Source organism: Choloepus didactylus, chromosome 5 (genome assembly GCF_015220235.1).
Source record: "Choloepus didactylus isolate mChoDid1 chromosome 5, mChoDid1.pri, whole genome shotgun sequence".
NCBI lineage: Eukaryota > Metazoa > Chordata > Mammalia > Pilosa > Megalonychidae > Choloepus > Choloepus didactylus.
Genome location: NC_051311.1, coordinates 26350316 through 26377767, shown reverse-complemented (window position 1 = coordinate 26377767; position 27452 = coordinate 26350316). Strand labels below are relative to the sequence as shown.

The window sequence follows — 27452 nt, the reverse complement described above, 5'->3', positions numbered from 1 at the left end:
GTCATACAAAACAAAGCATACATTTGATTGTTCACAGTACCATTACATAGTTGCACATTCATCACCAAAATCAATCCCTAACACCTTCATTACCACACAAAAATAACAATAATAATAATTAAAGTGAAAAAGAGCAATTAAAGTAAAAAAGAACACTAGGTGCCTTTGTTTTTTTCCTTCCCCATTTTTCTACTCATCCATCTATAAACTAGACAAAGGGGAGTGTGGTCCATATGGCTTTCCCAATCCCATTGTCACCCCTCATGGACTACATTTTTATATAATCGTCTTCAAGATTCATGGGTTCTGGGTTGTAGTTTCATAGTTTCAGGTATCTACTGCTAGCTACTCCAATTCACTAGAACCTAAAAAGGGTTATCTATATTGTGCATAAGAGTGCCCACCAGAGTGACCTCTCGGCTCCTTTTAGAATCTCTCTGCCACTGTAGCTTATTTCATTTCCTTTCATATCCCCCTTTTGGTCAAGAACATGTTCTCCATCCCATGATGCCGGGTCTACATTCCTCCCCGGGAGTCATATTCCACGTTGCCAGGGAGATTCACTCCTCTGGGTGTCAGATTCCACTTAGGGGGGAGGGCAGTGATTTCACCTGCCAAGTTGGCTTAGCTAGAGAGAGAGGGCCACATCTGAGCAACAAAGAGGCATTCGGGAGGAGGCTCTTAGGCACAACTATAGGGAGGCCTAGCCTCTCCTTTGCAGCAACCGTCTTCCCAAGGGCAAGACCTGTGGTAGAGGGCTCAACCCATCAAACCACCAGTCCCCTATGTCTGTGAGCACATTAGCAACCACAGAGGTGGGGAAGCCCAACACCCCTGCATTCTCCACCAGCTCCTCAAGGGGGCTCTGCATATTTTTTTCATTCTTTGTTTTTTTTTTTTAATTAAATTTTGTGTGTGTGTGTGTGTGTGTGTGTGTGTGTGTGTGTGTGTGTTTTTAATTTTTTTTTTCATTTTTATTGAGATTGTTCAGATACCAATTATCCAAAGATCCAAAGTGTACAATCACTTGCCCCTGGGTACCCTCATACAGCTGTGCATCCATCACACTTAATTTTTGTTCAATTTTTAGAAACTTTTCATTACTCCAGACAAGAAATAAAGTGAAAGATGAAAAAAGAAAAAAAGGAAACTCTAAACCTCCCCTATCCCTAACCAACCCCCCTCAATTGTTGACTCCTAGTATTGATACAGTACGTTTGTTACTGTTTATGAAAAAATGTTGAAATACTACTAACTGTAGTATATAGTTTGTAATAGGTATATAGTTCTTCCCTATATGCCCCTCTATTATTAACTTCTAAATGTATTGTCATACATTTGTTCTGGTTCATGAAGTGATTTCTAGTATTTGTACAGTTGATCATGGACATTGCCCACCATAGGATTCAGTTTTATACATTTCCATCTTTTGACCTCCAACTTTCCTTCTGGTGACATATATGACTCTGAGCTTCCCCTTTCCACCTCATTCACACACCATTCGGCGCTGTTAGTTATTCTCACATCTTGCTACCAACACCCCTGTTCATTTCCAAACATTTAAGTTCATCCTAATTGAACATTCTGCTCATACTAAGCAAGAGCATCTACATTTCTTCCACAAGGCAGGAGGGAGAGTCAAAGAAGGTAGAGAGGCAAAAGAAAGAGGAAACAAAAAAATGACAGCTAGGAAGCAGCAAAAGGAAAAATAACCTTAAATCAAAGTAGAATAAAGAATCAGACACCACCACCAATGTCAAGTGTCTAACATGCCTCCCCTATCCCCCCCTCTTATCTGCATTCACCTTGGTATATCACCTTTGTTACATTAAAGGAAGCATAATACAATGATTCTATTAGTTACAGTCTCTAGTTTATGCTGATTGGATCCCTCCCCCAATGCCTCCCCATTTTTAACACCTTGCAAGGTTGACATTTGCTTGTTCTCCCTCGTAAAAGAACATACTTGTACATTTTATCACAATTGTTGAATACTCTAGATTTCACCAAGTTACACAGTCCCAGTTGTTATCTTTCCTCCTTTCTTGTGGTGTCTCACATGCTCCCCATCTTCCTCTCTCAACCGTATTCATAGTTACCTTTGTTCAGTGTACTTACATTGTTGTGCTACCATCTCCCAAAATTGTGTTCCAAACCACACACTCCTGTCTTCTATCACCCTGTAGTGCTCCCTTTAGTATTTCCTGTAGGGCAGGTGTCTTGTTCACAAAGTCTCTCATTGTCTGTTTGTCAGAAAATATTTTGAGCTCTCCCTCATATTTGAAGGACAGCTTTGCTGGATACAGGATTCTTGGTTGGTGGTTTTTCTCTTTCAGTATCTTAAATATATCACACCACTTCCTTCTTGCCTCCATGGTTTCTGCTGAGAGATCCGCACAAAGTCTTATTAAGCTTCGTTTGTATGTAATGGATCGCTTTTCTCTTGCTGCTTTCAGGATTCTCTCTTTGTCTTTGACATTTGATAATCTGATTATTAAGTGTCTTGGCGTAGGCCTATTCAGATCTCTTCTGTTTGGAGTACGCTGCGCTTCTTGGATCTGTAATTTTATGTCTTTCATAAGAGATGGGAAATTTTCATTAATTATTTCCTCTATTATTGCTTCTGCCCCCTTTCTCTTCTCTTCTCCTTCTGGGACACCAATGATACGTACATTATTGTACTTTGTTTCATCCTTGATTTCCCGGAGACGTTGCTCATATTTTTTCATTCTTTTCTCCATCTGCTCCTTTGCGTGTAGGCTTTCAGGTATTTTGTTCTCCATTTCCTGAGTGTCTTCTTCTGCCTCTTGAGATCTGCTGTTGTATGTTTCCACTGTGTCTTTCATCTCTTGTGTTGTGCCTTTCATTTCCATAGATTCTACTAGTAGGTTTTTTGAACTTTTGATTTCTGCCGTATACATGTCCAGTGCTTCCTTTACAGCCTCTATCTCTTTTGCGATATCTTCTCTAAACTTTTTGAATTGATTTAGCATTAGTTGTTTAAACTCCTGTATCTCAGTTGAAGTGTAGGTTTGTTCCTTTGACTGGGCCATAACTTTGTTTTTCTTAGTGTAGGTTGTAATTTTCTGTTGTCTAGGCATGGTTTCCTTGGTTATCCAAATCAGGTTTTCCCAGACCAGAACAGGCTCAGGTCCCAGAAGGAAGAAATATTCAGTATCTGGTTTCCCTGTGGGTGTGTCTTAGAAAATTGTTCCACCCTTTGATGCCTCGGGTCACTGTGCTTTTCTGCCCAGCAGGTGACGCCTGTTAGCCTATAATTCTTGACTGGTGTGAGGAGGTAGGGCCGTGTTCCCCCAGGCTCTGGGGTCTGGTTCTGAATGGAAAGGGCCCCACCCCTTTCCTCCTAGAGAAGACAGACCCGTCAGGTGGAGGTCATTAGCATTTCAATGGTCTCGCTCTCTGCTTGTGGTGTCTCCACCCTTCCCAGAGTCATAGCCCTGGAAACTGAAAATGGCTGGGGCTTTCTCCACTGAGCCAAAAAAGAAACAGATAGTCCCCTTCAGACCCAGTCCAAGGCAACCCTCCGGCTCTCCCAGGTCAGTCGTCACCCAAAGCCTCTGTCTGTTTTTTGGGGATGCGTACCTGTAGTGAGCAGTTCACACTCGCTACTTAAAACCCCAGTTGGAGCTCAGCTGAGCTGTATTCGCTTGCTGGGAGAGAGCTTCTCTGTGGCACCACGTGGCTCTGCAGCTCGGGCTATGGGGGAGGGGGTCTCCCGACCTGGTTCCGCAGGTTTTACTTACAGATTTTATGCTGTGTTCTCGGGCATTCCTCCCAATTCAGGTTGGTGTATGATGAATGGATGGTCTCGTTTGTCCCCCCGCAGTTATTCTGGATTATTTACTAGTTGTTTCTGGTTTTTTGTAGTTGTTCCAGGGGGACTACTTAGCTTCCACTCCTCTCTATGCCGCCATCTTGCCCAAGTCTTTAATTAATTTTTAAAATCAACTATATAAAAAATAAAAATAAAATTAAAAAACATACACTAAAAGAACATTTCAAACAGACCATAATAAGGGAGTAAGAAAAAGACAACTAACCTAAGATAACTACTTTACTTCCAACAAGTTCCTTCTCTACCCCAAGAAAGTAACCTAATATAGCAACATTTCTGTGAACTTGTTCCTACTATACCCATCAGAAATTAACAGACCATAGTCATTCCTGGGCATTCCCAGAACATTAAATTTACCCACGATAGCTTATCCGTTCTTCTTGGATTATTGTTCCCCCTTCCTTAATTGCTCTCTATCACTAGTTCCCCTACATTCTACATTATAAACCATTTGTTTTACATTTTTCAACGTTCACATTAGTGGTAACGTATATTTCTCTTTTTGTGCCTGGCTTATTTCGCTCAGCATTATGTCTTCAAGGTTCATCCATGTTGTCATATGTTTCACGAGATCGTTCCTTCTTACTGCCATATAGTATTCCATCATGTGTATATACCACATTTTATTTATCCACTCATCTGCTGAAGGACATTTGGGTTGTTTCCATGTCTTGGCAATTGTGAATAATGCTGCTATGAACATTGGCGTGCAGATATCTGTTCGTGTCACTGCTTTCCGATCTTCCGGGTATATACCGAGAAGTGCAATCGCTGGATCGAAGGATAACTCTATATCTAGTTTTCTAAGGAACTGCCAGACTGACTTCCAGAGTGGCTGAACCATTATACAGTCCCACCAACAATGAATATGAGTCCCAATTTCTCCACATCCTCTCCAGCATTTGTAGTTTCCTGGGAAGCTTATTTTTGAAATGACAATGAAAGAGTAAAACCTGTTATTATGGAAAAGGCACAAATGCAAAATCCAATCAAGCTGCACTATACACCTTAAACTGGTCACCTATTAGCTGGATGTGCTTGGGCTCATAACTTAGTATCTGTATCTCAGTTTCCCTGTCAAAATACCTTCCAGGACTGAAGAACATTTTGTAAGGATCCGAGCAATAAAGGTTATGGAGAGTGAAAAAGTCACATTCTTTTAAATACACTATCAACATGAGTGTTTAAACAAGTCCATTATAATTTTATAATAGTTGGTGTTAAATTTACCTCCTTACAAGACATATTTATTCACTAATTTATTCTATAAATATTCATTCAATGGATTAAAGAGTACTCCTCTAGGATATATAAATATGAATAAGACAGTTTCTCCTTAAAGGAAGATTAAACCCTGGATGTAAAGAAATAACATCCTGAAACATGCCAACATAAGGAATTCTAATAGAGGTTTAATTTGGTGTTTACAGAACATCTGCTTAAGAATCTTCAAGGAGTATACTGATGGCTTCCTTTCTATATCTATGCCAGCTATATCAGAACTGTAACTATTGTCAGTGATCATTAGCAGTTGATAAAGATAAGTAAGAACCACAACTGACAAGTCTACAAAGTAACAGGAGAGGACAGAATAAAAACAGTCATATGCAAAGACCAAAACCAAAAACTTGCAGAAAAACACTTTAAAATGTTTTCACATATATTATCTTCTTCAGTAAAAGTCATCTTTACAAGCCATCTTTACGTCTCCTTCTACTCCTAAGATTGGAACACCCTATGCCCCCTTACCCTTCAGCCACTCATATAATTTTGGCATGTAGTAAACATTTAGTAAACAAGAAATTGATAAATAGAAGTACATGCATAATGGTCAGCAGAGTCTAAATGAAGAGGAAACAGAGACCAATGGCATTAGTTCAAAAGGAAGACCACTCAGAACAGGGAAGCTGACATAAGGTCTACGATAATTTCTGCTTTGTGGAACTGAAACAAACTCCAGTAATTTATGGTAGAATATCTGCCCCAATAGACATCAATCCTATCATCCTATTGTACCAAAAGTTAATAAGCTTCATCATCCCATCATTATATGTACCACAGTGTATTCTGAGTCTTTATGAATTCTGCCAAAACATAACTAGCAATCTCTTTAGTGCAATTTCCAATATTATAATACAGTTCTCAAAGTTATAGCAATTATCGTGCCATCCAAGTAAGAGTATGACAAAAAAATTAAGGTATGGAGGTGAAGTTCGTCAACAGGCAAAGTGAAGTGATGGGGTGGGAGGGTAGACAATTTTGGCCAGAACTGCATCATCATGACCACTCCCAAGGAGAAAGGAGAGTGGGAAAGTGATGTCAGTGACTCCAGGCTCTGTAGTAGTAAGTGGAAGGGGGAGAAGGGATTGGGAAGAACTGTTTTGTCCTTCTAAAACACTGTCTATAACAAATGCCTTGTTCGAAATACATTCTCCCACTGAAATAGCTAACTGGTCTCGGTGTTAGCACACACTTAAGCGTTCACTATACAACAGTTACCCAAATGCCTCACTCATAAAAGAAAAGTGATCATAACACAAAGGAATCTGAGAAACATTTAACTTACCAAAGAGTACAGCCCGTCTAATTCAATTGTCCCGGTTTCTTACCAGTCACTCAAGTTTGCCTCTCAGAATTGTGTCATAGTTTAACTGACCAATATTTATTTAGGTATTTTTCTTTAGAAAGATTTTCCTGTAGAGAAAGGAGTATTAACTATTTTAACTAAGCCAAATGTTGTCTGCCACACACACACACACAAAATAAATAAATCAAATTTGTTCCATGATTTGCTCATATACTAGACCTACTTATTATATATATGTATATATATATATGGATTTAAATGCCCTTGAACTATTTGTCTCTTCATATTTTAATATTGAATAAGCCTAAGGTTAGAAGAATATAAATTATACTGACAACAGCTGCAGCTGCATCAGGACAGAATTTATACACAAAGGTACTGATTGACTCCGATTTCTTTCCTTTCTATATATAGAAGTATGGAATAAACTAGGAATTGAAATAAAGATGAGTATGAAATTTCCCACTCTCTTAATAAGACAGAAGTATACACCATCCAAAGGTACTCAGAGGATTGCTTCTGCTTCTAGGCCACACGTGTTTTCTTCATTTATAAGATCTTCCTTTAGCCATCACATGTCCCCATCCACTTCCTTGGTTTGCACTGTGACAGAAGACAATTTGAAATGGTTCACTAAATGACTACAGCACTATAATTAAATGTTTTGCTTAATTAATTAAATGTTTTGTTATCACTTAAGAATTTAAGGCAGGTATTTATCATTGGAAACTTGTTGGAATGTTGGAATCTACAGCCAAGTCAATGCCACAGGCCACTTCTATATAGATAAGGTTGATATGAAAATCAAATTTCCTTGGACAGCCTTAATACAGATTCTATTCCCTAATGAATAGTGCCATTATGTTCTTCCAGAGAAGGAACAAAAGGTGCCAAGGTGAACCAATTTAAGAGTTAAGTGTTTTATTCATATGTGAAAAGGAAGTGGGGAGAGGGAAATAATATTAGAACAGCATCTATTCATGGACATAAACGTTAAAACCACTAGCCTTGGAACCCCGCAGGGTCTTACTTAAGCCATCTTTTAAGGGCATCTATGAACACACTCTTACCTTACTGCAAAGACTCTTAAATTGAACACAGACCCTTTGGTTCAGGCATTAAATCAAAGAATGAGAAGGGAGAGCACAGGCACAAAACGGCAGAGCAGGGAGTTTTACAAATCACCCCCACCAGTAGAAAAATAAAAGAGCCAGAAAGAGACCGGAATTAACCAGGCGGTAACTCTGGAACCAGAATGGGCATTCAGAACAACCACAGGAGTGCCTGTGGATGCAAGAGGCTGCCTAGAGTCCAGCTTTTGTAAGCGGAAGCAAGAACCAAGGACCAGCCCTGTGGCCGCAGGAGTGCACTCAGACTCTGGGAGCAGGCTGTTAGGGCCAGGGTTGGCAGAGAAACCTTCTCCTCCAGCAATTGCAGTTGAGTGTCGAGGGTCAAGGTCAGCCAGGGGGATCCCTGAGGAAGCAGCTCAGAAGCTGGCCTCAGCTGCAGCCCTCTGGGCAGCAGTGCTTCCAGTCTCCCACCACCACCCCTCCTGGACATAAAGAGCCAGTGTTTTGTTTTTCCCTTTGGAGTGTGGGCATTTCCTGGTCTGACAGTTCCCTGTGGGCACAGCAGAGACTCTGGTCTTGATTTCAGCCCTCCCTGCAGCAGAGATTTCTGGCGTCTCACCAGCAACTGCCAGGATGTAAAGATCTCGGCACTTTTTCTTTGGTTAAGTTTCTTCTTTCTTTGTGTTGTTTAGTCTGGCAGGTCCCAGAGGGACCAATACAGACACCAGCCACGGTTTCTCTCCGAATCAGGGTCTTCTAGCCTTACACAAGCATCTACAAGGATATAAAAAGCCAGTACTCTCACTTTCCGGTTGCCTGATTTCTCTGTTTTTATTTTTGAGGAACTGGCAGATCATCCCTTAGGGACAAACAGGGACATTGGTCTAAAGTTTTGGCCTCAAAAGCAGCAGCTTCTGGCTTTAGATCAGCACATAAGGGTCTTGGAGAGGCAGTGCACTTCGTTACATTTTTTTCATTATTTTTGTGGGGGTGTTTTGTCTGTCTGTATTCCTCCTTCCCTCCACCCCCCTTCTTGTTCTTCCTCTGGCAAACTGAAGATGAGAACTAGATATTCAAGGTGACAACATAATAATCAAAATGTCCAGTTTAACAACAAAAATTATAAAACATACAAGGAGTAAGAAAATTATGGCCCAGTCACAGGAAATAAGGAATTTGATAGAAAATATTTTAGAGGAAGCACAGTCTCTGGAATTAGTAATTAAAGATGCTAAAACTCTCAAATAAGATCAATGAGCTACAAGAAAACATGGACAAAGAACTAAAGGAAATCAATAAAACAATGTATGAACAAAACGAGAAATTCAAAAATGACATAGCAATCATAAAGAACCACCAAATAGAAATTTTGGAATTCAGGAGTACAAAAACGGAAGTGAAAAATTCAATAGAAGGGTTCAGGAAGAGACTGGAGGATGCAAAAGAAAGGATTGGAAAAATCAAAAACAAACACAATTGTCCAGTTTGAAGAACAGAAAGAAAAGGGGGGGGGGCAACAACAAAAAACAAAAACAGAATCTGAGGAACCTGTGGGACAGCTTCAAGTTTAACAAAATATGCATCATAGGAGTGCCAGAAGGAAGAAAGAGGGAAAGAGAGATAAAGGGCCAGAAAACAACATTTGAAGAAATAATGGCATAAAACTTACAAAACTTGAAAGATACTGTGAATTTATAAATCCAAGATGCTCAGTGAATGCCAAGCAGGATTAACCCAAACAGATCTACACTGAGACACGTTATGATCAAACTGTCCACTTAATTACATGGACCCTAGAATAGGGAATGATATCTTGTTATTCTGTACAGTCTAATGTAATACCCCCAATACATCCCAGAATATTTTGGGCAGAAAATAAAAAACTATTTGCAAATTCTCCTTGAAGGACTGGGGAAAAATGTGAACTATTAAACTTCCCCACCTGGGGAATTCCTGCTATTCTCTTAAGCAATATGGGCTCCCAATTTAATAAGACAAACCCCCAATCTTGGGGCTTGCCCTTACGAAACTTATCTCTCCAATGATGAAGCTGAGTCTACTTATGCCTAGGCTTAAGAGTCATCTCCAGAGAACTTCTTTTGTTGCTCAGATGTGGTCTCTCTCTCTCTATGCTAACTCTGCAAATAAACTCACTACCCTCCCCCCTACATGGGACATGACTCTCAGGGTTGTAAGTCTCCTTTGTCCAATGCCAAAGACAAAGACAAACTCTTGAAGATAGCAAGAGAGAAGTGACACATCACATATAAGGAATTCTTAATAGGATTAACATCTGATTTCTCAATAGAAGTTGAGGCAGTGAGACGACAAGTGCTGAAAGAAAAAAACCATTACCCAAGAATAATATAACTGGCAGAGTTGTCCTTCCAAAATGAGGAGTTGCAGGAAATACTAAAGGGAGTCCTCCTATAGAAAAGAAAAGAAAACAAAAGAAAACAAAAGAAAAGAAAAGACGACGACTGGGCAGTATCTCAATGCTGGATGAAAAAATAAAAATTCCTGGTGTAAGGAACAACATGGGTGTGCTGGTTTGTATATATTATGTCCCCCAGAAAAAGCCATATTCTTTAACGCAATCATGTGGGGGCAGGTATCTTAGTGTTAATTATGTTGGAACCTTTTGATTGCATGTTTCCATGGAGATGTGACCCACCCAACCGGGTGATGACTTTGACTGGATAATTTCCATGGAGGTGTAATCCCACCCATTCAGGGTGGGTCTGAATTAAATCACTAGAGCCAAATAAATGAGCTGGCAAACAGAAGGAACAGAGCAAGTGAGAGTGATATTTTGGAGAAGAGCTACAGCTAAGAGAGGACAAAACACCCCAAGAGCAACATTTTGGAGAACATCATTTTGAAATGCAACCTGGGAGCAAGTGGACGCCAGCCACGTGCCTTTGCCTTCCGAGCTAACAGAGGTTTTCTAGATGCCAATGGCCATCTTTCACTGAAGGTACCCTGTTGATGTCTTACCTTGGACACTTTATGGCCTTAAGACTGTAACTTTATTGGTCTTTACAAAAGCCAATCCATTTCTGGTATTTTGCATAATGGCAGCATGAGCAAACCAGAACAATGGGTAAACATGCCAGTATTATTTCATTTTTCATTTCTTATAAGGCTGAAAATTCAAACACATAAAAAACAAGTGTAAATCTTTGTTACTGGACAAACAATGCATAAAGGCATAGTTTGTGACATGAGCAGCATAAAAGGGAGGAATGGAGGGATTCGGGTACTCTGTATGTGTAGGCTATTGAGGTCAAGTTGGATTCAGCACAAACTAAATTGTAATAGATTTAGAATGCTAAATGCAATCCTCATGGTAACTAAAAAGAAAATATCAAAAAATTTACACAAAAGAAAATGACAAGTGATTCCCAATGGCTCATTAGAAGAGATCAAACCAAAAAAGGAAGGCACTAATGGAAGGAAGGAGGGACAAAAAGAGTTTGACTTAAAAAAAAAAAAAAGTTAGCACAATGGGAGAATTTCCCATCTTGTAATATGAAATACGAAATATCAGTAATTTCCCTAAATGTAAATGGATTAGACACTCCAGTCAAAAGCCAGAGATTGGCAGAATGGATAAAGAAACATGACCCAAACATGACCCAACTGCTGTTTGACACCCATCTTAGATCCACAGAAACAAATAGGTTGAAAATGAAAAGGATGGAAAATATTTCATGCAAATATTAGTCAAAAGAGAGCAGGGGTAGATTAATAGTCAAAGTCGAGTCAGAAAAAATGTTGTAAGGGACAGAAGGACATCAATAAAAGGATAAATTCAACAAGAATTAATTATAAACATAAGGACCTCGCAGCAGAGTGCCAAAAATATATGAGGCTAACATTGACAGAACTGAAGGGAGAAACAAGGCACAAGGGAAATAAAAATATTGAAATAAATATTAAAATGTTGAAGTCATAAAAAAAAGTAACCTCTCTGACCATAATGGAATGAAGCTAGAAAACAGTATCAGAAGGAAAACTGGAAAATGTGCAAATAAGTGGAAACAGCACACTGCTGTTAAGCAACCAATGGATTAAAAAGGAAATTTCAAGGGAAACTGGAAAATACTTAGAAACAAATAAAAAAATACAACATACCCTAATTTATGGGATGCAGCAAAGGCAGTGTTCAAAGGGAAATCTGAAGCTATGAATACCTATATTAAACAAGAAGAAAGCTCTAAAGTTAATAACCTAGCTTTGAATCTTGAGAGACTAGAAAACCAGGAGGAAATAAACCCCCAAAGTTAGAAAGAAGGAAGTAAGATTAGAGCAGAGGTAAATGAATTAAGAGTACAAAACCAAAAGTTGGTTCTTTCAGAAAAGATTTAATTGACAAACCTTATACTAGACTGAGAAAGAAAAAAAGGGAAGAGATGCAAATAACATCAGAATGGAAATGGTGATAACACTATGGACCTTACATTAATAAAGGATAAAGAATATTATGAACAGTTGTACACCAAACTAGATAATCTAAGAGAAGGAAAATTTCCTAGAAATACACCATTTACCCAAAGTTGACTCAAGAATAAATAAAAACAAACCAAAACAAGTACAGAGATTGAATCAGTAATTCAAAACCTTCCACCAAATGAAAGCCCAGGAACAGACAGCTTCACTGGTGAATTCTACAAACATTGTTCCTACTTCATTCTATGAGACGAGCATTACTCTGATACCAAAGTCTGGGAAAAGACATCACACAAAAAAATTAGAGACCAATTTCTCTTATGAATATAAATGCAAAAATCCTTAAAAAAATATTAGCAAACAGAATCCAACTGCATATTAAAAAGATTATACACCATGACTAAGTAGGATTCATTCTAGAAATGCACAAGTGGTTCAACATACCAAAATAATAATAATAATAATAATAATAATAATACATAAATAATAATACTTAAATGAAGTGGGGAGAAACACCACACGATCATCTCAATAAACACAGAAACAGCATTCAACAAAATCCATCCTTTCTTTGATGAGAACGCAAAAGAATAAAAGGGAGTTTTCTCAACATGATAAAGGATATTTATGAAAAAACTCTCAGCCAACATCATCCTCAATGGACAAAGACTTAAAGCTTTCCCCTGAGATCAGGAACAAGACAATGATGCACACTATCATCACTGCTATTCAATACTGTACTGGGAGTTTTTAGCCAGAGCATTAAGGCCAGAAAAAGAAATAAAATGTATCCAAATTGGAAAAAGAGAAGTACAACTATGTATCTCTTTTGGCTGATGGCAAGTGTTCTAGCTTGCTAACGCTGCCAGAATGCAAAACACCAGAGATAGATTGGCTTTTATAAAAGGGGGTTTATTTGGTTACACAGTTACAGTCTTAAGGCCATCAAGTGTCCAAGGTAATGCATCAAAAATCAGGCACCTTCACTGGAGGATGGCCAATGGTGTCCAGAAAACCTCTGTTAGCTGAGAAGGCACGTCTGCTCCAAAGTTCTGGTTTCAAAATGGCTTTCTCCCAGGACGTTCCTCTCTAGGCTGCAGTTCTTCAAAATTGTCACTCTTAGTTGCCCTTGGGATATTTGTCCTCTCTCAGCTTCTCCGGAGCAAGAGTCTGCTTTCAACGGCCATCTTCAAATTCTCTCCCATATGCAGCTCCTGTGCTTTCTTCAAAGTGTCCCTCTTGGCTGTCGCTCCTCTTCAAAATGTCACTCACAGCTGCACTGAGTTCCCTCTGTCTGTCAGCTCATTTATATGGCTCCACTGATCAATGCCCACCTTAAAAGGGTGGGGCCACACATCCATGGAATATCTCATCAGAGTTATCACCTACAGTTGGGTAGGGCGCATTTCCATGCAAACAACCTAATCCAAACGTTCCAACTTAATCCCCACTAATGTGTCTGCCCCACAAGGTTGCATCAAAGAATATGGCTTTTTCTGGGGGACATAATACATTCAAATCAGCACAACAAGATATTTAAAAAAAAAAAAAAAAAAAGTGGCAAGGTACAAGATCAATACCAAAAAAAAAATTGTGTTCCTATACACTAGCAATTAAAAACCCAAAGAAGCAATTAAAGCAATCCCATTCACAATAGTATCTAAAAGGAGAAAATATGTAGGAATAAATTTAACTAAGAATACAAACTACTTGTATATCAGAAACTACAAAACACTGCTGAAAGAAATTAGAGAAGACCTACGTAAATGGCAAGACATCCCATTTCATGGATTGGAAGAGTTAACACTATTAATATGTATTACCCAAAGCAGTATACTAAAATTTAAAGCAATACCTATTAAAATTTTTGCAGAAATGGCAAAACCTGATCCTCAAATTTATATGAAACTGCAAGGAACCCCAAATAGCCAAAAGAATCCCAAAAATAAAGAACAGGTCCTTTCCACTTCCAAATTTCCAATTGCATTACAAAGTGACAGTAAACCAAACAGTATAGTACAGGCAAAATAATGGTCAAATACAGTGTGACAGAATTGAAAGTCAAGAAATAGATCTACACATCTATGGCCAATTAATTTTTGACAAGGGTGCTATGTGGGGAACAACAGCCTCTTCAGCAAATGGTATTGGAGAAATTGGACATCAGCATGCAAAAGAATGAAGTTAGACCCCCACCTCACAGCACACACAGAAATCAACTGAAAATGGATCAAGGATCTAAATATAGGGTCTAAAACTATAAAAATCCAAGACAACAGTAGCAAACTTCAAGACCTAGTATTTGGCAATGGATTCTTAGATATGACCAACAAAAGAAACACCCATAGGTAAATTTGATTTTATCAAAATTAAGTTTTTGTGCACAGAAGCAAGTTGTTTCTATTTGCTAAAAATCTGTTCTGGTTTGCTAATGCTGCCATTATGCAAAATACCAGAAATGGGTTGGCTTTTACAAAGGGGGTTTATTTGGTTACAATTTACAGTCCTAAGGCCATAAAAGTGTCCAAACTAAGGCACCAACAGGAATGGCCAATGGCTCCTGGAACACGTCTATCAGTTGGGAAGGCACGTGGCTGGCCTCTGCTGTTCCTGTGCTCGTGGGTTGTGTTTCAAAATGGCATTCTCCAAACATCCTTCTGTCTATAACTCTAAGCATCTCTAAGTGTCAGCAAGCATCCTGGTCTGTGTTGGCTCTTTATAAAGGACTCCAGTAAACCAATCAAGACCTACCCTGAATGGGCAGGACCATACCACCACGGAAATATCTAATCAAAATGTTTTAGTTGGGTGAGTCACATCTACGCAGAACCAACCTAATCCAAATATCCCACAAGACCGGATAAAACATGGCTTTTGGGGGGACATAATATATCCAAATTGGCACAGAAATTAAAGTAGAAAAACAGCCCAGGATGGGAGAAAACAGTCTTAAACCACATATCAAATACAGGTTTAGTATCCAGAATATATAAAGAACTCCTACAACTCAACAAAAAAGACCAACTTCCCAATTAAAAAAAAAAAAAAAAATGGGGAAAAGACTTGAATAAACATGTCTCCAAAGAAAACATACAAATGGCCAATAAGGACATGAAAAGATGCTCAACATCATTAGCCATTAGAGAAATGCAAAACAACACCAAAATGAGGTTTTACTTCACATTCAAGAATGAAAACAAAAAAGGTGGGAACAAACATTAGAGAAGATACGGGAAAATTGGAACTGTAGTGCATTTTTGGTGGGCATGTAAAATGGTACAGCCACTGTGGACCTGGCAATCCCACTTCTAGGCACATACTCAAAGAGGGTCAGAAACATTTGTACACCAATGTTTACAGCAGCATTATTCACCATAGCCAAAAAGGTGAAACAATTCAAATGTCCAACAACAAATGAATGGATAAACAAAATGTGGTACATTCACACTGGAGTATTATTGGCTATTAGAAAAAGTGAAGTTACAAGACATACTGCAACATGAAGAACCTGGAAAACATTATGCTCAAAGAAGCAATATACATAAGGACAAAAGTTGTATGATTATCACCCATAAGAAATTACTAGAAATAGCAAATTCAAAGAGACAGAAAGCAGATCTGCTGGGGGAAAGGGGGAGGAGGCGAAAAGGGAGAGCTTGCAAAAAAAAGTGGAGGGAATGATGGAAAAATCACAAAATGGACATTCTCTTCCTCAACGCCAATGGCCACCCACAGTAAACACACATATAATTATAGCATGCAATTCCCTGGGAAACAAATCTAAACTTCTTTCCACACTCGGGCACACCAGTCCATTGTAACCCTACCTGCGGTTTCATTCTTGCCACCAGCAACCACAGTGCCTGGTAGACCCTCTCCTATGCTACCTGCACAGGCTCAACTCTGGCCAAGAGACACGAAGAAGAAAAGCATGGAGGCTTCGTCTCCATACACATTTTCCTTGAGTAAACCACTCCTCAGAATCCCAAGCAATTAAAGACATGGAAGTTAAAAAAAAAAAAAAGTCCATACCATGACTAGATACTCTCTTAGACTTGAGAGTAACAAAGTAGGAATCTAACGTGATGGCATATGAAACAGACTGAAATTATGTGAAGCTAGACTGGGAATGGCGGATCTTTGACACCATTAGTTCACACATATTAAAAGACTGCCCTTTATGTTAAAATGTAGGAAAAAACTTCAGTGTACACCACCCTGATCAACCCCCTTAAGCTATCCCCAACGTGCACCTTCAAACACTAATGAGGTTTCCTCAGAGCCCTTACCTTTCCTGCATGGATCCCTGTGCATTATTCTCTTATTCCTGCTTCCAAAAAATGAAGTGACAGACATCAACTGAAGCCAGAACTCCAGAAATAATGAAGTAATACATCAACCCGTTGCCAAACTTTTACATAAACCACCACTGCTCTCCTGATGTATAGAGTTCAGAGCCAAAAACCTTGACTTCTCTGGAAGTCAAGTACTGTACTGGAAGACAGTACAAATGCCACTTTCTGCCCAGTTTTAAGGTGACAGCAGCCTCTTATCTCCTTTGATTGAAGTGACTTTTCATAGAAATAAGTTGTTAGCCCCATTTGTGTACATGGTTGACCTAATTCTAAGACATATCAACAATACCAAGCTAAAACAAAAGGCCAAAAGTTAAAAGAATTAACAGAGATGCCCATTCAAGTGTATCTCTCCTCCTGTATCTATAAAATATTTACCAAAAAAAAAAAATCTAGTGAGTAATCTCCTTGTAATCACAAATCTAATCCAAAATTGTAGAATAAAATAAAAAACTAAAATCACACGCAACTAAAGAGAACCCTTAATAAATCAAGAACAAGCCAAATTCTATTAAAGCATAATCTCGTCACCCGCTTTACAATTAAAGGAAGTAATAGTGATTCTACTGACTACTTCACATTAACCATTCAACAAAGGCGTTGAATAGGAAGAGTCAACTGAGTGAAAGGGGTGTAATTAAGGTGATGGTGATACGTTAACCCGAAAAGAGCAAAAATTTAGAGACAGAAGGATAATCTAATCCAACCCTCTTGTTTGAAAGATAACACAACTTGGGGGCCCATAAAGTCTCAACTTGCCCAAAGTTTAATGTTAATTAAGAGCAAACCAAGGACTATAATCCAGTTGTCCCAACTCCTACCCTATCCACCATCAATGTTTCTTTTCATAGCATAGTTTATGAACGCTAAAGAAATAAAAGCATTGTTTCAAAACAATGTATTGATTCCTAGCATGAAACGCAAACTAAAAAACTTAATTTCACAAAATTACCTATTCATAAGGAATCAACAGAAATTAAGCTCCTGAATGTAGACAGACTGCATCTTATACATATTCCTATTTCCCCATCTGTACCTGGCAGAGTATTGAACATAAAGGAATCCAATTCTATTTAACCAAATACCAAAACTCAATCTTCCAAAACATAAAATGAATACAGCCTCAAACATTTTTAAAATTTCTCATTGGGTACATGGAGTAACCTAGTACCTTTTTCCACTTTAATATTTGAATAATCTAACAGTTATTTCATTTCAGGGAAAAGAAAATTTTTAAAGATCCTCCCACAAACCACTACATTCTTTTCATCTTTGTCTGCTTTTAAAGGGGTATTCAGCTTTGAGCGTCTACAATACAATTGTTGATAAATCTCATTTGTGCTCAGACAAGAGAATGTCAAGAAGCTCTTGGTCAATGTTTCTAGAACCCACAGAAAATATTTTAAACAGCAAAGGGAAAAGATACCCTCATAAAGATCTGAATATTCTGTCCTTGTCATTACCCAGAAAATACCAAATAAATACCCAGTGTCCAACAAGAATAAGGGAAAGAATGAGTATTCCTTACACAAATATGTGTGTGTGTGTGTGTGTGTGTGTTTTAAGTTATTTTCTCATCACTATTGCTTAAAATCTGCAAGGCAAATTTCAACATATTTAGTCTCTGATTCGAAATTAAGTTGAAGAGCTTTAACAAATTTAAAGCATTCTGTGTATATTTAAAATCCAGATGTGGAACTGTAATAGAAATAAGCACATTTTATCATTATGATTACTCCATTTTTCCCCCCACAGTTTTTTAGGAGATAAAGTCCAGAAAGTTTTTGTCAGTTAATCATACATAAAAATTGTAGTGACAATTCCAGAATGCCAAATTTTCTCATCAACAACACAGACACATACACACATAAATATATACACTCTACCTAAAGTCTCTTCTCCAAAGAGATGAGCCTTTTGGGGGAGGGGGGGGTCCAGATGTGAATATTCTTGTCTAGCTTTTGAAAAGAGAGGAACTTTTTAAAAGCATGATTAAACTTTTTTTTTCTTCAAGAACAGCAATACTTCACGTAGGAGCATAGTGCTACTGACTTATTATCTGCCACCCCACCCAGTGTGACATGCCTGAGCTGGGTCCCCGACCAGGGCGGGAATGGACCAGGAAGTTTCTGGCCAAGGCTGTCCCCTCAGTAAGGTACACTAGCCAAGACAATCAAAATACCCAGGAGTGGACTTGTTCCAGTATTATGCAACAGTGCTGCCATGTACATTTGAGCTGGTGGGATTTCTAGCCAAAGAGGCGAGAGAAGCTAAAATACAGGCTGTGTTTCACTCATTTGGCCATAGTCCACATATACAGCCCCCCAAAAGGGAGCAAACTTTCACCTTAATTACAAAATGGCACGTTTATGGACAAGCAGTGACCCTTTAGTTTAAGATGAAGAACTAGAAACAGTAAGTAGAAATAAAAGGGAAACGATTTGATTTGAAATGATTAACAGAGTTGCTAAAGATTGAATGCTGCTTATTTGGAAAGGGTAAGCTCCAAATCACAGTATTAATTAACAGAAAAGCTACCTAAGCAAAAGCAACTTGCTTCATGAGTATCAGAGTCAGCTTTGGAGTCCAAATAGAGACAATCCTGATTCTGCCATTTAGTAGCTATATATACACTTAAATCAGTTCATCTCTTTGAGCCTTAGTTGCCTCAATCAAATAGTAATAATACTAGTATGGTAAGGTTGTAAGGATTACATGAAATAACACATGGAGAGAGTAGCAGAGTGCCTGGCACACCATGGGCTTTTAGCAACGGACTATGTAACAGAAGGGTTGTGTTATGAGCTCTTTAAGGTTTGCTCTTTATGGCTTGCTTAAAGCTTGCCTGTTGAACTTGCACTTGCTTCAGCCCAACATGTAAGAAAGTGAAATGCACTGAAAACAATGTTTTCTGAGGTCGGAGATGGGGAAAAGCCAAGGAAGAGATAATACTTTTATTTAACAGCAAAGTGTACTCTACAGGGAGGGACAAACTTCAATTGTGTGCTCAAGTGCGAATTTTGGATTAATTGACTGAGGGTGGAGAATGGGGGGCTCATCATAAGCAATATACAAGAGAAAATCTGGAGCATGTCCCAAAAATAGCATCCACAGAGTGTGACTATAAATCAGCATCCACTTTGGCACAGGTCTAGATAACTGATACTAACTTTATTTATAGCTTAGGTCATAATTTTTACTCCAGTATTTTTGGTTCCTAAGTAAAACAGCTTAAACCAAAGAATATTTACACAGAATCAACACTCAAAGAGGGACCACAGAGTTAAGTAATTAGATAATGATCAGAACATTCCAATTTGATAACATTCAAGAATATCAAACATTTAAGAATTTTAGGTAGAGATATCATGATGAGATTCCTTTCAAGAGATATCATTTCTGTCAGCAGCGTGGAGGATAGAGGCCAGAAGACTGAGAGAATCCTCCAGTGGTGCAAGGCAGTGACAGACAGTGATACATGGTCCATTTATCAGGAAGTACAGGATAAGTGAAAGGGAGACAGAACGACTCCCAGATTTCTAATAAGTGACAGGACAGTTGCTTTAGCTATTCAAAGATAATGGGGGAAGTCAGGAGAAGTGAGGTAGCTCAGGCCACAATTTCCCAAAGGTTTCAGAATATCTTGAACATCAGATTATCTTTCCTTAAAGGAAAGGAATAAAAGCCAGTAAGCCATAAAAATTAATGCATTTCTTTTTGAAGGGCTGGAAGTTTTTCAGGAAGAAACGTGAGGAGGTAGGCTGGAGCAAAGATCACAATGGCCAAGGTCTTCCTTCTCAGAAGCCATCAGAAGGCAGATCTCCCTGGATGGGAGCCCGGAGCCCCAGACTGTCTGCCATGACCTCTCTGTAGAGAGGCCATCTGCTCCTGCTGAATGGGCAGCTCCACTGGCCCTCTCCGCGCTGGCTACTGTAGCACTTCTCCTGCCAAGAATGCTCATTTACTACAAACTCCACTTGGGTCATTCTTTTCTACCTTCTTCAGCTAAGCATTCATCAGAACAGTAAGTAAAATCATTTAGTTAGGTTTTAGCACAATCTCTTTCCTCCCCTCTTCCTTTCCAGTCCTGGGAAAGTGCTGCTAGTAAGAGAAATGGCCTGTAGCCTGACATTAAGAAAATGAAGATGACTCAAGACAAAAAGGATAGCAGGATGATCGTAATCCTAATATTCTTCAGCAATTGTACAGCTTTATACGTTAAGCATTTTCACATAAAATCGCATTTTGGTCTCACACATATTCAGTGAGGTCAGAAGAATATCATTATCCCCATTTTACATGCTGACAATAAAACACCATGATTTGTGTACAATAAGACAATTTTATAACTAAGTCAAGCTTACAAACAATACTTTCCTTCTACTCAAAGCCCTTTCTGTAATAAAGTTGGGTTATTAAATTGACATTTTCCAAGGCTCAAAAAACTCTTGTCCAGGTGTGACTTTCTTCTATGATGAACCACATGTTGGTAGTCAGCTTTGCCAAAATTTATGTTACATATTAACATGAAAAACTGTGCACCACTAGAAGACTATTCATCCTTCAAGTTTTCTGACATACTTTGAGATGAATTTACTTTAGTCTACACTCATTTACTTCCTTGTTTGGTTAGAAGACAACCAAAAAGCTGGCTTTCTTTTAGCCAATCACCTCTTTAGTGTTAAAACAACACTTGATTGCTTCACATATAAAAGTCATGCAAGCATAAACTACTGGCATCCCCAATCCAAAGATTCAGTACATTTCCAGATAATCAGGCAAATGCAAAAAACAAAGCCAGACAGAAAAGTCTGATGAGTTCAAAAGCTGGTAAGGAAGAGAAGTTAAATTTACAGAGAAACCTAATGGACAATTTCCACAACAGATGGTAGCGAACAATAATCCAGATGGGGTACAGATGCTGTAAAATGATTCAAAGACATCTCTTTGATCCAGTTCAACTGCCCTTCCCTGGCTATGTCAATGAAGTAAACAGTTGCAAGTTAGATGAAGAGGATGCTGTTAAACAGGCAAACAGAGCAGTGAACCACCTTCAGAATGAGGGCTTGAGGAGAGCCGAGAGAAGCAGGTAGCCAGTCCGCAGGTGCCCTGCCGGCTTCCCTGAGGACCTGTCCTTCGAGGGGAGACCGAGGGGAGAGGGTCCTGTATGGAGAAGGCTGACAGTACCATCAATGGCACAGACCCTGATGCTGTGTCACAGTGCTGCAAACAACATTCACTCAACTCAACCCTTCCTCGATGGAGGAGGTGCTGGGAAACAGGATTGTGTACTGCCTGCTTCAAAAGAGACCTTAGTCATCCCAAACAGAGGTTCTAAGGAGGAAAGCCATGCCTTGCAAGTACAAAACCACACCATACAGATACCAGCCACATCTTACCCTCAGCTTTGGGGCTCAGTAGGAGACAACAATGCTCGTGAAGAAAAGGATTGTCTTTTCCAGAACCACACTAAGGATGAGCCCCTGGAGAGAATTCACCCCACGGAAGGGGAACATGATTTGAATACACCCTTCTCCATGAAGAGAAGCTGGGAATCACTAAATGAGGCCCTGACAATAGAGGTTTTAAGTGTCTACTTTAAGGAGATGGGTCCTGCTCATGCTATGCCTGTGGCTGATAACAAGAAACAGAAGGGAGGATGTCCACGGCTCCAATGGAGACTGGTATGGAAAGACGATGGCCGAGCACACAGCAGTGGCAGAAGCCCTTGCAGCTTTAGAAGCTGCTGCTGCAGGAGAAGATGTCAATGAGGCCTATTAGGGGAGGCGGTTTGTGTAGGCAAGTAAGCTATTGTCTGGACATAGCTGAGCATGTAGGGATGCCTTTGCTCCTTAGATTTAGGGCTGATATTCTACCAGCACACACTTCTGGGCAGCCTGTCCAGGTTTACATCCAGCATCTCTTCTGGCAGTACGTGTGCCCTACTGCTTCTTAAGTATTTGGCACACTCTATTTAGAGGGGCTAGCATTTGGGACACTAGAATAAAAAATCAGAGTGGGCCAATGCACCCATGTCCACAGCAAATCCTGAAACTAAACAACCTACTTGCCAACCCTCAAAGCTCCCCAAAGTATCTGGAAAAGATATTGATTTGCTGAAATCCCAATCTTGAATCCCAAGGGCTCGAAGTCACAGAGCGTTCTATTTGACAATAAATTTCTTACCTTGTTTTTGGAAGTCAAATGTTGGATGCTACCTGGAAATGGTGACTACACCAAAGAAAGTGCCTAATTTGTACTCAGAGCATGACTTACCTTCAGGTTCAATCACCCAGGGAACTAATAACTAACCATTCATATGACAGCCAGTTAACCTCAGCAGCTTTCAGGGTGGAGAAGTCATCAGTAAACAAATGGCTAGTCATGAGCTGTGATATTAAGACACTTTGACCTTAATTTTTTTTTTTAATTATTACTTTTTAATCTCCTTTGGGGTTGCAGAGGCTGGCCAAAATAATTCTTAAAACTGCTTGTGTCATACTTGGGTTTTTAAGTTAATGAAGTTTGGAATAGCAGAGTGATAAATGGAATGTTTTATGCTCTTAAATGTCTAACTCACCATTTCTATTTCAAATGTCAAAATGCATTTGAGAAAAATGGAGATGCTCTGAATTTTTCTGTAATCTTTCAGAGAAGCCACCACTTTTATAACTACAATAGTTTATGTAAAGGCTAGGAGCTGTGTATAATTACAGATGGATGCTAGGGATTGACTTAATTTCAATGTCACCTAAAACTAAAAAACAAAATACATTTTCCAGACTCACATGGAGCTAGGATACTCAACAAACTAACATTATGTGGAATGCAGAAGTATGGCAGAGAACACATTCCTGACCATTTTAGCTGTTCTCTGTTGAAAGATACATTTTGGCTTCTATGGTCTTAAGTACATTCCTACAGTCCTTTCAAGGCTTTTATAAGCACTCAAGTCCTTGTATTAAATTCCCCCTGCTAAATTTCCCGGAAAGGATTTAGTCCAGGAATTCACAGAAGATGCTTATATTTTCCTTTTCTAAGCAAGTACAAAAGAGAAAAGGGTGATTCTGCAATTGTAACAAAATTATAATAGCCATAATACCATAGCACAATAACATTACATCATTAACCACCATTTCTCAGTGGGCCAGAGCACTTCCATGAGGCACTACAATGAAGCAAATGGAATGCCCTGGAGAATGGAAAGGAATTAATGCAAAGACAATTCTACCTAGAGCCAGACCTGATTCATTATTGCAGGTTATGATAGAAAACCACTGGCTAGAAGGCTGGCAATTAGGGCTTAGATGGCAGCTGTGCCACTTCTGCTTGTAAGCCTCATTTTTCTTATCTCTAAAATGACAGTGGCAGTGACAAGATCAATGATACAGGGTTCTTGATAAAATTAATATTGCTTGCAACATAGATGTTTCAAGATTGTTAGCTCAATAACAATTAGGCAAGAACCTACTCCACACCCTATATGACAAAATAAAAAACAACCCTGGAATTCTATCACCAACTTGCTTGAGCACTTAGGGTATATAAAGAAATAGCTATAGGTAACATCACAGAATCAACATTTTTAAACTGAAAAAGACATCAAGAAGGATGAGGAGAAAAACGGCAACAAAAAACTAAATGAAAAATAGGGTGGGGGGGGTGGTTTGGGTGTTCTTCTTTAATTTTTTTTTTTTTTTTAGTTCTTTTTTTCCACTTTTTCTGGTACAAGGAAAATGTTCAAAAAATAGATTGGGGTGATGAATACACAACTATATGATGGTACTGTGAACAACTGATTGTACATTTGGATGACTGTGTGTGAATATATCTCAATAAAAATGAATTAAAAAAAGAGAATCTACAAGTTTAACAGGATTTAAAATGCTTCAGAAAACAAAAGAAATAGAGCTAATGGGAAAGTTAATTTTACTGATTTCAACTGAAAGAAAAAGTATTTCACTAAATATAAAAGACTTCATTTCTCTAGCTCACTGTTCCTTAGATGATAACCACACTTTCTCCAAACTAAAAAATCTGCTTTATCAGACTACCTTTCAACACACAGCTATATTTTAAAGAATAAAAACAAAAACAAAACCACATACACACCACTATGTCACTTAATTTGGGGCTTACTGAAAATAAAACCAATTAGCGGCATGTAATTTTCAATGGGTATTGTAAGAAAAGACACTCTATGCTATAGATATGGAACTAGGGTGATCAACCATTCTAGTTTGTTCAAAACTGACAAGTTCAGGGACACAGAATTTTCAGTGCTAAATCCAAGATGGTTGAACACACTACCAGAAACCTTTTTGATTTAATCTCCATCCTGTCACAATAACATGATCAACTAGACATTCCTTCTGCATAGTCATTCTTTCTACCACATGCAGCTTCAAACTATTATCTAAATTGCCTCTTGATAATCTTTTCAATGATAAGGGTAATCTGATGAATGAGTAAACAATTCTATCAGTAAAACAGAAGAATTTACAATCAGATAAATATAACAATTTTATGTAGGAGATTCTTGAAAAAAATGTATACTGGATTTTCACATTAAATTTTTACAAGCCTAATGTCAGCATGAAACAGGCAAAGTTTATTATAAAATACATAATAGTAAAATAAAGCAAATTAAGCAATCTTACTGTTTCATATAGTAAAGGACAGATTATGTATCCCCAAACTCAAACACTGATTAATGCTATTTCAGGATTTGTTTCTCTCTCTGATTATACCCGAAAAACTATTCCACCAAAGTCTGATATGGTTTCAAATACCATATTTAAGAGATTCTGCTTTACCTACAATGTATAAACCAAACTGTGACTGAAATATAATTTAAAAAAAAAGAAAAAGAAAGAAAGAAAGAAAGAAAAAAGAGTGAGGATTAGCAAATAAGCCAGATGAGATATCCTATTTTCTGTCCAGTTTTCTTTTCCTCTCTAGGTTAAATATCTATTCTTCCCTAGAAATCATCTCATTAAAACTTAAGGTGTACAAAAGGTTGTTAAAAGAGTTATTTTAAAAGACAGATTAAAAAAAGAAATGCTATATTAGTTTCCCACTGCTGTTGCAGCAGATTATTACAAATTTAATGGCTTAAAACAACATGTATCTAGTCTCTTCCAGTTCAGAAGTCTCACTGGGCTAAAAATCAAAGTGTCAGAAGGGCTGTGTTTTTTTCTGACAGCTCCAGGGGAGAATCTGCTTCCTTGTCTTTTTCAGGTTCTAGAGGCTGCCCCCACTGCTTGGCTCTCAGCCCCCAGCACTCCAGACCTCCGCTTCTATCACCACATCTCCCCCCTCTGACTGTGACACTCCTGTATCCCTCTCATAAGGAACCTTGTAATTACTCCAGCCCCACCTAGATAATCCAGGATAATCTCCCCTATCCCAAGATCCTTAATCACATATGCAAAATCCCTTTTGCCATGTAAGGTCACCTTACACATTCACAGATTGTTCATGTTTAACTTTAAACTTAGGACTCAAGTGTTACATCATTGACAATTATATTAATCACTAACAGTGTTATAGATGCAAAGCAATAGGACTTAAAAAGAAAAACAGAAAACCAAACTAGTACTGAGTGCCTAACATCTTCAAAGCTGCATTTGTTGAGAATACAAATATATTTAAACCCGAACATACCACACCTCCTAAAGTTTAAAAATCAAATAAGGAGCTTTCAACTTTAATACTTTCATATTTAAATGCAATTTATTTAATAAAATGGCCTCAATTATATAAATATTTATTTTTTTTTTTCTTTTTAGGTATCAAAAAAATTCTCCATGATTACAGAAATTAATTTCCTCCACAAAAATGCATTTCTAAATTCTACTGTCCCATATGAACTAAAAAGGTATACTAGAGAAAAAATAAGATACATTCACTTAATTTAGGAGGCTTGCCTGTGTCTTGGATAAGCATGATTTGCTCCAGCCATACCAAAATTTAGGCAAAAGGAAAATCAAATTTTTACTTACTTCCAGGCCACGTACACTGGGGTTCTCTGTCAAACTGTTGGTTTGCTATCACACACATTTTAGTATCAGTGTCTTACAAAAAGATAAGGATTCATTGGCGGTGAAAAAGACCATCAGTATTTGAAAAGCATACAAAGTACAAGTAAATCAAAAGCCACAGAAAATAAAATTGTTTTTTAAAAAATACAGAAGATTTAAGCATCAAAGGAAAAGATGGCTGAATTCTTGCTGTTTATAGAAAGCTGTGAGAATTATCAACACCTGCCTGGCCAGGAGGGTAAACTCTTAAAACTGTTTATATTACATGAGAACACTCCTAGCTATAATGGTCCCAGAAAATGACAACTTTCTCCCTTTACTAAAGCTGATTGGTAAGTCCGATAACCTCAATCTTCACGGTGTGAACACTGAAGATTTTAGTTCCAAGAGTGATGTTTCCTTCTCAAAAATGGGGAATGGGGCAGCACAACTCAATTTCTACAACTATCTCAAATTCTGAGTTTTGGAAATGTTAGGAAATCACGAGAATCCAAATCTCCTAGATTTAACACAGAGTCCAGGAGGATGGAATTCCCCAAGACATTCAATTCGCCACACAGCATTCCCTTGCCAAATCTAATAAAGTCTAAATTCCTTACCAAAAAAAAAACAAAAACAAAAGACAAAAAACACATAAGCATCATTACAGAGAAGGTAAACTGATGTCTTGCCGTGGCATTGACCTAAACATAGAAACTGTTACTTATGCAAGATTGTTCTTGTAAATTCTCAGATGAAACTAGAAACCATGAAATTCCATTATCCTCTTTTGGGTTTGAATGTGAAGGTTATTACAAATCAAGTCTGTAGTACACAGAACAAACATTTGTAAAGTATGCACATGTGTTTCACTTCATTTTCCACCTCTGTTTGGATACTGCTCTCTCTCAAAAGTAACTTGATAATTCACTAATATTTGCAGGTCAATTATCCTGCCACGAAAATAATATATGCTTACATGCGATAAAAATGCCTTCTTAGGAATTATACTACCACACTAAAACAAGGAAGCTTAAAAAGCTAAATAAGGCCCAATTAAAAAAAGAAGAACCTATACTCATTTAACAGACATGAAAACAGTAAATACGA

At 38.3% G+C, this 27452-nt stretch overlaps 2 protein-coding genes across 7 annotated transcripts in view; one reads left to right on the top strand and one right to left on the bottom strand.

Annotated features, from left to right (window-relative positions):
* DIP2C (disco interacting protein 2 homolog C) overlaps nucleotides 1-27452 on the bottom strand; it is a 555699-nt gene that overhangs the window by 424111 nt on the left and 104136 nt on the right. Inside the window, exon 1 of one of the 6 annotated variants that reach the window (XM_037835694.1) lies at nucleotides 22507-22523. The exons of 4 other annotated variants lie outside the window; for them this stretch is intronic. The gene's annotated coding sequence lies outside the window, so the exon portion shown is untranslated. Of the gene's footprint in view, nucleotides 1-6422; nucleotides 6441-22506; nucleotides 22524-27452 lie in introns of those variants that run through there. One more of the 6 variants, XM_037835693.1, reaches the window with a different exon arrangement.
* LOC119534726 (uncharacterized protein C4orf19-like) lies at nucleotides 21228-22101 on the top strand. The gene is given in 3 exon segments (XM_037837341.1): nucleotides 21228-21409; nucleotides 21542-21959; nucleotides 21961-22101. Coding segments are annotated over 3 exon segments (741 nt in total).